Raw genomic sequence first — 13,821 nt, forward strand, 5'->3', positions numbered from 1 at the left:
TCTCCAGAGATTACTTACTCTAAAAAGCTGGTGATGTAATCCCGGCTACAGGCTGACCAGGAGAAGGGGTTGGTGTTTGCTGTAATGTGAGCTGCCATAAGTTTTGCTGCTTCATGACCTTTGGTCCCACAAGAATTTCCAATTCCATCATGGTTCATACCAAAACTGTCCAAAACAGAAGAAAAATGTGTCCCATTACATTCCTATGGTACCAGAAAAAAATAAAGTTTGGAACTGGAAGGCCATGCTCAGTTAGTGTAGGAGGACTAAAATAAGATGTGTCTGATTAATTCAGATTAAACTCTGTACACTCAGAATACTATGCAATTTTGCTGTTTCATACAAAGATATCAAAGCATTTTACTACATTGAGTAAGTCTCACAATAGGCCTGTGAGATAAACAAAAGGGACTCATACTTCAGTCCTTATTTGGGAGTTTGGCCAATCTAAGAACTACAGGTCAATACCTGCTCTTGCACTCAGATCAGTAAACACAGACACAGAAAGGCTGGGTGATATTGCCAAGATCACACAGTGAGTCAATGACAATCCAGAATAGAACTTAGGCAGCCTAACTACTAAGTAACCTCTGCTCCCTATATTGATCCATTTATAAAGTGGCCTTGATCCTCTGCTGTTCTAAGTCTGCTTTGTGGTGGTCCTCAAATGCAAAACAGTCTTAAACTCAGCAGAAACAGCCTCCTCAGAATTCCACCCGTGAAGGAGAATCCTTGGGTGGTGCAGGGTCAGCAAAATGATTCATACATCACCCCCTTCTTAACATCCAACATAGTTCACATGGTCACAGAAAAAGGGGTGTACCCCAGGATCCTTGGATGTTGGAACAGCTCTTTGGAGCTGTATTTGGCCAGCACAATGTACAACAGCTAAATCATCACCAAACTAAAACTAAAAGCTAAATCCATAAGAACTCTGCTTTAACAGACTATTTAAGAGCAAATGTTTAACTTTATACATAAAATTAACCTTTAAAATTAAATAACTATTGCATTTTACATATAACACGTTAGTGAAATATTCAGTTTGTCAGCACTGTGACTGATATGACATAAATTAATCATAATAATTAAAGATAACATACAAAAAGGCGCTCTATTTAAGTAATTGTATAGTTTTTAAAAAAGCATCTCTCCTGTATGTCTTTGAGTGAGCTGGAGTTAGTTTGGGGTATGGCAAATTTTCTTAAATATTCATCTATCACGAAGGAATTTCTCTTTTCCATGCAAATATCGTTCAAGATCATGGGCTTGTTATATTCAGTTCTGGATCAAGTGACAAAAGATCATGATATCTCACGAGCCATTTGAAATAGCAGATTTCATTACTCATGGGAAGAAACAGAATGATTGTTAGGGAAAGTGAAATATTCATAACTCTAAAATACAACCTTCCCACCCCTACTGTGAGAAAATATTCAAAGCAAAATCAGAATATGTTAAACAAATTATCTCTCAGACATGGCACATTTATTCTGGCTTAGTTCTTAGTGGTAGCACTTTTTACATTTTTAGGCAAAAACAACATCCTGAAAGAGGAAAATGCACTTTTATTTTCACTCTTTTTTTAAAATGTAATGCTAATCACAATCACTTCTCTCGGCTCTGCTCCTGAGTTATACAATCACTTAAGTATTGTGAAAATTCTGTAAATTAATTCATCACAGTGTACATAAATGTAATTTATGCATGCAGTCTGAAGATTTTCTGTAATACTGTAAATTATGGTTACTCACCTGTATCTGGAATTCTTTGAGACGTACTCTGTATAGTCACACCCATCGGATACAGCGACTGGGCAGCTCTGATGGTAGAAACTTTTGATAATATTGCCTGCTGGCGCACTCTTGTACACCCCCCTGCTCTTTCCCTCAGTGTTCCTGAATGTTCTGAGAGCAAGGTTATAAAAGGGGTATAGCACTCTGACCACCTTAGATTCTTCTACCACTTCCCAAAATTCTGATGCTGTAATTAGGACTTAAGAAAAGGTGAAGGTACATGGGGAGCGTGAATATGCTCCACATTACATCTCTACACAGTTTTGCTAAGTGGAATGCATCTAAGCTATACCACTGATGTTGCCTTGGCCTTCGTGGAATGGGACCTAATCCCTTCAGGAATAGGAACAGATGCCAATAAGCAGCCATCCTCTATACACAGTCTAGCCCATTTTGATGTTTGAGAAGCAATTGCTTGACCTCTTTTGTTATTACCATAAGATATGAGTAAATCTGGAGATTTTCTGAATTGTTCCATCCTATTAAGATAATACACTAAAGCCCCCTTAGCATTTAAACTCTGTAACGTATTTTCATCTGCACGTGCATGGGGTCTTAGAAACACTGGCTGGTTAATTGTCTGATTAATGTGAAATTCAGTCACTACTTTAGGTAGGAACTTGGGATGGCAATGTAGCATAACCTTATCTTTACGGAATACAGTAAATGGCAGGTCAGCCATGAGGGTTTCACAGGGCACTCACTCTTCTTGCTGATGTTGTAGCTATGATGAAAGCTGTTTAACTGAAAGATGAAATGAAGAACATTCTCCCATTGGCTAAAAGGGAGGTTTCATGAACTGCATAAGGACTATGTTAAGGTCTCATGTCAGTGGAGGGCCCTTGAATGGTGGATAGATATTAATTAGCCCTTTCATAAATCTTTCAACTGTCTCATGTGTGGATATAGATTTGTTTTCGATAAGTGAGTGATACACTGATATAGCTGCTTATCAAACCTTAATTAATGCTTAATTAATCATTTTCTAGAGCTAAGAAAAACCTGCTGTACCCCTGTGAACCACATTTTAATAATCCTGATAGAATCCTATATCTCAAGTCATCAGGTGTAGGAAATATGAGTCTGTATGATAAACTTTTCCATTCTGCTGAGTCAACAGATCAGGAATGAGGGAGAAATTGGAAAACGCCTTTGGATAGCTAAAGGTGGTCCGGGAGCCACAGTTGCCTCGGCCTTGCCAGAGCAACTATGATTACTTTGGCTCTGTCCTGTTTTATCTTCCTTATTACCCTCCGATTGAGAGGAAATGGAGGGAAGAAATATAGAAGACCTCATACACAATTTATCCCGAATGTGTCAGATGGTATGATGCTATACGATTGAAATATGACTATGTATATCATTAATGTTGCCAATGTAAAAAGTATGTCATGTAAGGTATCAATGGAAAAGTTATGATTTGCTAAATAAGAGTATCCTGTTTATATGCATGTATCATCTTTGTATCTAAAGTTATGAATATTGGCTATATATCTATAGTTCAGATCGGTTTATTCCTGGGGTAACACCGACAAGCTAGTTTACATCCAGTCTAGCCAGCTCATTGTGAATGAAATATTCAAGTTTGATGGTCTATTAAGGATACATCACTCTAACAATGGTCCATAGAAGACACTCATTCTGCCCAGATATCAATTCCTGCGAATGCCTCAGCCTCCAAGGGGCCAATGGCTATCCCCGTGAGTCATCTGGCCTTGTAAGGACATGTGATATGCTCATGTGACCCTGGACTCCATCTTGTGCCAGTAACTTTCCACAAACTGGACTGTGAGCTTTGTTTGAAACAAAAAATTTACAGGCATATGGCTCGGTATAAAATACCCCTGGGATGATTTCGTTTTGCCTCTTTAGTGCTCTGATTCTCTGGACTGTGGATTTTCAACTAAAAGGAACATACTGAACTATGGACTGATAATCTCCCAATCTTTTGGAAGTTACTGGAGAAACTTCGCAAGCCAGCGGTCTATAACATCACTGCTACCAAACCTGATATAAGAACATTGCAATTATTGTATGTATATGATCTGTTAACCATTTTAACTCTCTTCTTTTCTTTTATTAATCTTTAGTTTTTAATTACTAAAGGATTGGCGGCAAAGTGATTATTGGGTAAAATCTGAATTATATATTGACCTGGCTATGTGGCTGATCTCTTGAGATTAGAAGGACCCTATATGTAATTAAACTGGTTTTCAATAACTACTCATCATAGAGTCCAGTGTCTGGGAGCTGAGGTAAGGGCTGGAATGTCTAAGGAAAGTGCATTTTTGACTTCTTGTTAACCAGTATGGTGAGGCAGAAGTTTACTTTTGTTACTGGCTTGGTACAATCTAATGATAGAATAACTACCAGTTTGGGATGAGTCTGCCCTATTTTTCAGCAGTTTGTCCTGAATCTGGTATTCTCAGCTGTGACCGACTGGGGCATGGTGACAGATGGACTGACTGTCTCTTCCTGCTCTTCAGCAACATCTGGGACACCTTTGTGTTTTCCTTTGTCACAAAATGTCTACCTCTGGACAACCTCATGCACTGATGTTCTCTTGTATCACTGACAGCTTGAAAGACCATTCATGGAGTTCTGTTGTATCCCTGCTCAGGCGGTTGGCAAGGCTGTTTTCTTTCACTACTAGGTATAAAACTACAGGTAGGTCTTGTATTTAATTTACCATTCCCACAGAGACATTGCTTCCTTACACAGCTACGTGTAATGAACTCTTCCTCCTTCTTTATATAATACATTGACATTGTATTGTCCATAAAGACCTAAATTATCTTATGATGATGATAGGCAGAAATGATTTCAGAGCCCAATGTATTGCTTTTATCTGTAGCAGCCTGATGTGCAATTTCTTTTCCTGGAAAATCCATTGGCCACAAACTGTCAATTTGTCTAAATGTCCTCCCCAACTTAGGTTGGAAACATCTGATGTGATTGTTGCTGATAAAGCTGGAGCATTGAAAGCCATTCCTTTCATTTTTTTGAAGGTTTTGAGGTTATGAGGCCCATTAATCTGAGAAAAAATATGATTCTTTGACATGTGAACTATGCAATAAGGCTATGACTGGCTGAATCCTTATAATGGCAGAAAGTGCCTGACTTTCTGAGAGACCAAATTGCCCCTGTAAAGGGGATCTTTTGAGTGGGTAGTATGATTGACTTCTCCCAAATTCTCTTTCGTCCCAGCTTCTTGAAAAGGGAATGTGTGTAGGATATGACTTCTGATAGATTTTGTTCTGACAATGTTTTGATTAGCCAGTGATCTAGCATCTACATATATGTGAATCCCTTGGCTTTGTAAATGCACTAACACTGCCAAGAGGCATTTTGTAAAAACTCTGGGGCAGGAGAAAAGCCAAAGGGAAAGACTTTGAATTGAAAATGATCTTTCCCAACTAGGAAACAGAGATATTTGCAATCTGATTGCAATATATACCCTTCAGGAGAGCTCAAACCAATCTTGTGTTGAGAGGAAATGTTTTATATACATGCCAAATTCAACATGAAATTAGAACTTACTGATGAAGGAATTGAATTCTCTCAGGTCTAATGTAGGTCAAAGACCTCCATCCTTTTTTGGGATTGGGAAGTACCTTGAACAGAAACCCTTTCCTGCAAATTCCTTCAGCTCCACTTCTGTTAGCCCTGCCTCCACAAGACAGGGAACCTCCCATTTTAACAGGCCCTCGTGAGAATAGGGATGGGGTGAAGGTTGGGAGGAGAGGGGGAGTCAGATTGGATGGGGTATCTGGTGTGAATTATTTCTAATATCTCTCTACCCATAGTTATAGCACTCCGGTTGCAGAAACAACACAAGCAGTCATCAAATGGGGTAAAGAATAATCCAGATTTGGTTTGCAGGTCTCAGACCTTATGTCAAACCTGAGGATGAAGGTCCAGCACAGATGTTGACACTGAGATGTGTTTGCCTTTTACTTGAGGCTTAAACACTTTCCTCCTTTGCTGCCAATGTTATTCAGCAGACTGTTGTTGATGGTAGAGGATCTCTGAGAAAATAAAGACTAGGAAGATGAAGATGCATATTGTTGTCACTGATACCTGAACACAGCTACCTACTCCCTCTCCTAGGTTGCTGATATACTCACAAAGATCTGGGTGCAGATCTAGTGACTGTCACTTCTTCAAGAACCTTATTTTACTGCTAAATACACCATCCCCTTTAAAGGGAAACTCCTCCACTTTAGTGTTTCTCTCTGAAGGTAGTCCATATGATCTACAACAAGATGGATTCCTGAGAGAGATGGCTTCTAGGAGAAACATCCAAGGAATCAAACGTTACTCTTAGACTGTGTTTTGCAACAATCTTTAGACATGAGGGCATTGCCTAATTTTCTTGGAACCTCTGAGATGGATTTTGCAAATACCACCATCTTTTCCCAAAGACAGAATTGGCTGCATGCAATTACAGTCTGGTAATCTGACATTCTTACACCCAATGTTTCAGGTTAAAATACTTTTTTTCCCTAAAATGTCCATTTTCTTGCTTTCTTTATCAGAAGGTGTAGACTACATCAAGCCACCCTAAGACCTGTGGGATGCAGCTTCAGCCAAATGCAAGTTCAGAACTGGATGACTATGAAAAAAGAAGGGAAAACCCTAATGCAGTAATTGGCAGCTACCTTTTTCAACACTGCCTGAACAGACGTGGAAGTGAACCGTATTATTGCTTTTGCTGGCTGCCAGAGCCCATCTAAAACTGGCAGTGTAATTCTATCCTGGGATGGAGAGTCAAGAATGTTGAAGATGATGAGAAGTCTCCTCTACTATCACAGAGGGGATTTTCAAAGTAGTTGCCATTCTCTTAACTACTTCATGAAATAATACTGCACCCTCTGATGGGGAACACACAGTTGTAATCCCTACACTCTCACCTGGAGAGGTTTTACTCTTCCAGTTGAGGGTTCATTTGTTGGTATTCTTCAGGCACCCGAGGCGCCTCTTCTTCCAAAAGTGTGTCTTTTGTCCCAGGGGAGGCAAACTGTGCAGGATGAGGACTGGAATCTACCAGGGTCTCCATAGGACTGATGGGAGGCCACTGGAAGCTTAAATAAGTGTTTAGACTTATATTGTTTCCTATGTTTTCTTTGTATTGCTTTTATCCTAAAATAAATGTTCTCTGCTTTGAAAGAGCTGTTTCGTTTCTTGTAACCACAGGCATACATTGCACATAGCTCTTGGATAGAAAGCAAATATCAGGTGCTAGACTTTAATCACAGTAAAGAAAAAGAGGGATGCAGCCTAAAAACTCAGTCAGAAGGAAGAGGGACCTGGATTCTGGCCCAGAGAGAGGTGATGTCTAGAGGCTTAAGACCTAAGGGTGCGTTCCTTGAACAGGCCGAGGCGGAGGAGGGTCAAAGGTGCAGTTACCCCCAAAACTGTGACAGTCCCTTCTGCAGAAGTGTCTGCTGCTGGCTCTCTCTGGAAGTATCAAAGGCTGAAGCTAATCTATGTTCACTCATGGATCAGGAGATGTACCAGTTCTGGAGGGCTTGGTTTCACAGCCTGATGCAGCAGTAGAGCTTGAAGTCTATTTTGCTACTCTTTCTGTGCTCTCAGGTAAAAGTACTGCAGATTGAGCACCCTGAGGGAGTGTCCCTTCCTGAGGCAGGCTAGGCATCTTGTATGAACATCTAAAGCTGGAAAGATTGCTGGGCAGGAGGCAAATTTCTTAAATACTCAGCATCTTGAACTTCCAATCCACCGTCAGATCCCAATAGCAGAACTGAAGTCTTAACTTCAAATAAATACTCAGAAAAAATAAAATAAATAAATAAATAAAAAGAAATAAAACCCAACACTAAAAGCTAAAATCTACCTTGCAAAAGTAATAGACATTATTCAAGCTAAGAATCTGGGCCAAAGGCCCAAATACAGTTCCTGATCCAGCACCTACAGCAGTTGAAAGGAACTGATATGGCCAAGACATGCTCCCTTTTATAGCCTCATCTTCAGAATCTTCAGGAGCAGTGAGGGGAAGGGATGGGGGCACAAGAGTGCTCCAACAGGTACTGCTATCAAAAAGTTCCACTGTAGAATCAGCACCACTGGTGCATTTTATGGGGGAATATGCAGAGGACAGTAAAAGAAGAACAGATGTTTTCAAATTAGATACAGATTCAAGACAACTAAAGAGAATCTTTAATCTAATTCACTCTTTGTTCTTAAGCAATCTGGATGTAAAACACTGTCAACTCATTATTATTAACATCATTGTTTGTATTAAACAAGTTACACTTTGTTTTTCATAAACTTTCTGTTGCATCATTCTTCACCGTAAAGTTTTAAAATACATTGTGCTTGTTCCAGTATTGTACAAACAGAATAATTAAAAATTTCAAAAATATAACATACTTTCTATAACTGAGAAATATCATATTAACATTATTTAGGATAACTGAATTCTACTTAAGGACTAAGTTGAAAAAAAATCAAGGGATTGCTAAAATCAAAATTATTATTATTTTAAAATGTAAACTGGACTCTAAATTATGTCTTTTCGTAGTGACAATGAAAAATTTGCAAGGAGAGGGAGGGAGAAAAAGGGGAATGAATAATCATTAATTAATAATCTGTTCCAATTAGAAAAAAAAGTGTGAACTTGCACAAAAACACCAGTATGGAGTACTAGGATCTCTTCTACCTGTCAGCTCAGTCAACAAGACCTCTATGACCATATCCAGCAAGATTGTTTATATCAGTGGTTCTCAACCTTTCCAGACTACTGTACCCCTTTCAGGAGTCTGATTTGTGTTGTGTACCCCAAGTTTCACCTCAAGTAAAAATTACTTGCTTTCAAAATCAGACAAAAATACAAAAATGTCACAGCACACTGTTCCTGAAAAATTTCTTACTTTCTCATTTTTATCATATAATTATAAAATAAATCAATTGGAATATAAATATTATACTTACATTTCAGTGTATAGTATATAGAGCAGTATAAACAAATCATTCTCTGAATGAAATGTTAGTTTGTACTGACAGTGTTTTTTTACGCAGCCTGTTGTAAAACTAGGCAAATATCTAGATGAGTTGGTGTACCGCCTGGGAGACCTCTGCGTACCCCCAGGTGTACGCATACCCCTGGTTGAGAACCACTAGTTTATACGTTATTTTTATGCCAGCTAATAGAATAATTATTTGTAAACTGGTGTGATGTTATAAATGGTAATCTCTTTGAAGCAGGATCCATCTTCATTTTTTATTCGTTTATAGCAATATATTGTCAGCACTTGGTTTTTAACATACTCTCCATATCATGATTTAGAGTAGACAGTGTCCTCCCCATTATATTTATGTAGAATTAATGACAGCTATCCATGTGAATTTGATGTAATACATGCCTCTTGGTCAACTTAACTTATACTCTTCACTGTATACCACAATACAACCTTACTCTCAAAATAAAATGCATATGTAACATATTCATTACATTCAAACATAACACTACATAATATTAATTTTCTTATATTTTATTTGTTGATGTCTTATGATCCAGAAGCAAATACCTACAAAGTCATTTCTAGTTTTCTACTTAGTAATATGTAATATTTGAACCTGCATATATCCTTTTGTCTGATATTCAGCATTTTTACTACCCTCATGTATTTCCAGAATATACTGTGAAGGTGTCAATAATGGCTCCATAGTTAAGGCTGAGTTGAATTTTTCACTTCTGACATTATGAAGAGAAGAAAAATCTAATATGGTCTTAAAAATCATACTAATTTAATTTGTTACAACAAACATTGATATACATTAATCATAATTCTAGGGATGTTGCATGGTGTCACTTCAGAGCAGAGTTAAGGTTGTTTGGGGTGCCTTCACTCGGCATTTTCATGCTTTAATATACTTGTATTTATTTTAAGTTTTACCTTAACTGTGAATTTCCTGGGTTTGTAATGCATGTTTTGGGGTTAATTATAACAGCTCTTAGACTAACAGACGTATTGGAACATAAACTTTCGTGGGTGAATACTCACTTCGTCAGATATATGCATGCATCTGACGAAGTGAGTATTCACCCACGAAAGCTTATGCTCCAATACATCTGTTAGTCTATAAGGTGCCACAGGACTCTTTGTCGCTTTTTACAGATCCAGACTAACATGGCTATCCCTCTGATACAATATCTCTAATATTTTCCCTTAAATTACTATAGGTATTCTCAACTTCAACTCTCTTAACATAGTTTTTCTCTGAAATTTTAAAGTAAATGAACACAAACATAGTTGAACAATGCTTCTTTTTAATGCTCAATTAGGTGACCACTATATATATATATATATAGTATATATATATATAGTGGTCACCTAATTGAATGCATGTTTTGGGGTTAATTATAACAGCTCTTAGACTAACAGACGTATTGGAACATAAACTTTCGNTATAGTGGTCACCTAATTGAGCATAATTCTGTGTTGTGCTACTTATGAAGCACTTTAAAATACAATCAAGTCTGATTCACTGAAAAAAATGATAGTCAGCTCAGAAACATAAACTTTGCAACAGGGCAATGGCAAACTCTCATTCACATCTTAATGACATAGGGCAAAATCATCCTCCCAGATCTGCATTGTGGATAACTAGCCTGCACATATCTCACAAGTGGAACACCTAGTAAAGTCAGTGAAGGTGATGCACAAGGGAGTGTGAATATGCAATAGTGATCATCAGCACTGTGGGTCAGAGAAGTAAGCTTTGCCTTTAATCATGAAGCAAACTTCTGTGCTTAGATTTCCTTTGGAAATATGAAACCGGCATTCATGTTGCCCTGAATGTTACTATAACCTTTCTTTCCACCTCCATTTATTCAACTCTACTTATGCTTTTGTTAAGATCTGTGAAATGTTACTGCATTCCCTTTCCTTGAATATTTTAATGTATTTTAATGTAAGACTAATGATTTTAGTATCTTATAATTCTAAAGTTTAAACTATATTTTCCACATATCACAAGATATTAATCTTATTTCACATCACAGAAACCAGAATTGTTTTTCTAGCCTCATGTTTATGACATTTAAGTCTATTTGGACAATTAATCATTAAAGCTAAAGTCCCAATGAAGTTTTTTTTATGTTAACATAAATTGTGAGTTTTTACAACTGCAATATAACATGAGGTAGACACAAGACATAATAAAGGAAATCACCATTTCTTGAACTCCAAAAGAAATATAGAAATGAATATATTGTTATTTAATGATTGTTTTATATGATTTTTCCAGTTAATTCAGTGCCTCTTTAAGGTGAAGTGATTATTCTATATGCAACAGGGCAAGAAACTATTGCTTGGGCTAAGTGGAACACTGGAATTCCAGTGGAGACTGTCTTAAAATGGCCTCATGGACTCTCAGTGGTTGGGCTGACCTTAGGGGCCAATTGTCTCTTAGCGGAGTTTCTCTTTCACACATGGATCGTTTAAACCATCACATACTGTTGAGCCAGTGATCCTGGTAACAGGACTTCAAATATCACCCATAGGTTTCATATGGTCTTTCAACCCTCCCCGTGATGGAGGACATGCTCTTTCATTCATAATTAGGTACTAACCCATCCATCATGGACTGCAAGGAACAGGTTTATTGGAGACCCAAGTGCCAGTTGGTGGTAGCTGGTGCTAGATGTGGTTTGGGCTGTGATATGCATGCCCCTATTCTTTTAGGTTGGAGTCTTCTATGCCATTTGTAACTCCATTCCCCTGTCATTATTCGAACATGCCTCCAACCAGCTTAAATTAACCGCTTTTTGCAGTGCCATACCTATACGCTCCCCTTGGATGAGAAACGGATTTCCATAATTTAGGGCACTCTAGGGAACCTCTCAGTACCAGAGTTAAGGACCCATCATACAGATGGGATTATGAGGAACAGGAATATAGTCCCACTGCTTCTGAAGAATTGAGGACAACTTGCTAAAATTCAGGAAAATGTCTCTAGGAGGACTGTTAGGGACAATGGATCAACATTGCTAGCCCATCAAACGGTATGTCTACGGTGCAATGAAACACTCACGCTGGCCTCTGCCAGTTGACTCGGGCTCATGGAGCTTGGGCTAAGGGGCTGTTTAATTGTGTTGTAGACATTCCAGCTCAGGCTGCAGCCTGTGCTCTAGGACCCTCCCACCGTGCAGAGTCATAGAGCCCGGGCTCCAGCCAGAGCCCAAATGTCTACACCACAGTTAAACCGTCCCTTAGCCTGAGCCACACGAGCCCAAGTCAGCAGCGGGTTTTTAATTGCAGTGTAGCCGTACCCAAAGAGGCAGCATAGGTAAGTAGACCATTTGTCTACCCTGAGTATAGAGTGAAGAGGAGTCCCACAGCTTCAGCTAATACCCCAAGCACATCCTAGTGGTATTAGCTATTTCAAAACTGGGTGTGCATTAGCTGTTTTAAGTTCCATCTCCAAGAAACTCATCAATACATGTTCTCTGTCTCTCTCTCATTCCCTCCTTGCCCTCAGCAAGATGTGACTGCTGATATCCTACCTCCCTCCACTCACTCAAACCTCACTTTTTCCACATCTATCCAGCTGTTTTCTTTCCTTCCCTATTCTCTGACTTGGATACCTGGCAATTTTCTCTGATACTAACCCACCACCCTTATCCTTGGGGTTGTCAAATTCCACATTAACAATCTAGTTTATCTGCCTCTCATTTCCTCTCCTTCACATTCTCCAGCTCTCGACCAATCTGTCCATCAGTTACCTTAACTGTTCTTTTGATCTTGTCTTCACTCGACATTTCTCTCTTCTTATCTTGTCTTTCAAACTTTGATTCCCTGTTCTCTGTTTACCACCTTATTTCCTTTAAAATGACTCGTTCTCTCTCTCCTCCAATCATTCACTCCTTTTGAGTATATCTAACACTGCAATGTAATTCCCAGCTCAGGTAGACATACATATGCCACCTCTGATCCAGCAAGCACACTAAAACAGCAGTGCAGCCACAGCAGGTAGGGTTGGCTTTCTGAGTTCATTTCTAGGGTCTCAGACAGGCTTGTTCTTGAGCAGCTAGCCTGAGCCACCATCCATACCACCATGGCCACGCTCCTATTTTTAGCAAGCTAGCTACTCCTGGGGGAATTCTGCGCCCCTGTAGGGGTGCATAATTCATACCTTCTGCAGATTTCTTGGCTCCCCCACAGAAACATGGGGGAGTCAAGAAATCTGTGGGGAACAAACACTCCTTCCTCGGCAGCCTGGGCACGACTTCTGGGAGCAGCAGGCAGCAGAGAGCAGATCACCACAGGGGGGAGGGGGAGGAGGTAGGCTGGGCATGCATCCGTGGAGAGATGTTAAGCGGGTGGGGCTGGGCGCGTGTCTGCATGCAAACAAGTGAGAGAGACTCACTCTGTCCCTGTCACTTGCTGTTGCTGCATTCCAGGCTTGGAGGTGTAGGGCTGTGTGAAACAGACTCTGTCCCTGAGGCAGAGCAGAAATGTAACAACTAAGCAGGCAGGCTGCTAATGTTCCTATTGTTAGTTAATTGTTCCCATTCTTAGTCAATTAAGGCTCCTTTACCTTGCCAGAGTGGTGTAAAGGAGCCTTATTGTAAATGACAGTAACAGAATCATCAGGAAGGTCTATGTCAGGGGTCGGCAACCTTTCAGAAGCGGTGTGTTGAGTCTTCATTTATTCACTCTAATTTAAGGTTTCGCGTGCCGGTAATACATTTTAACATTTTTAGAAGGTCTCTTTCTATAAGTCTATAATATATAACTAAACTATTGTATGTAAAGTAAACAAGATTTTCAAAATGTTTAAGAAGCGTCATTTAAAATTAAATTAAAATGCTGATCTTACGCCACCAGCCTACTCAGCTCGCTGACAGCCTGGGGTTCTGTTCACCTAGGCCAGCAGTGGGCTGAGTAGGGTCTGCGACCAGGACCCCAGACCTGGGGGTGGGTGTTTCAGGGGTCAGGGCAGAGGGCTGGGGGAGGGGGTGCAGGGCAGAAGGCTGGGGTGTGTGGGGGGTGTAGGG

The 13,821-nt window shown here is 39.5% G+C and overlaps 1 protein-coding gene across 1 annotated transcript in view; it reads right to left on the reverse strand.

Moving 5' to 3' along the window:
• The window catches only part of ADAMTS6 (ADAM metallopeptidase with thrombospondin type 1 motif 6), a gene marked incomplete in the record, with an annotated part of 313,682 nt that overhangs the window by 160,047 nt on the left and 139,814 nt on the right, over window positions 1-13,821 (reverse strand). The window contains 1 exon segment of the mRNA XM_034773659.1: window positions 19-165. Within this exon segment, the coding sequence (XP_034629550.1) occupies window positions 19-165 (147 nt within the window).

This window comes from Trachemys scripta, chromosome 6 (genome assembly GCF_013100865.1).
Source record: "Trachemys scripta elegans isolate TJP31775 chromosome 6, CAS_Tse_1.0, whole genome shotgun sequence".
NCBI lineage: Eukaryota > Metazoa > Chordata > Testudines > Emydidae > Trachemys > Trachemys scripta.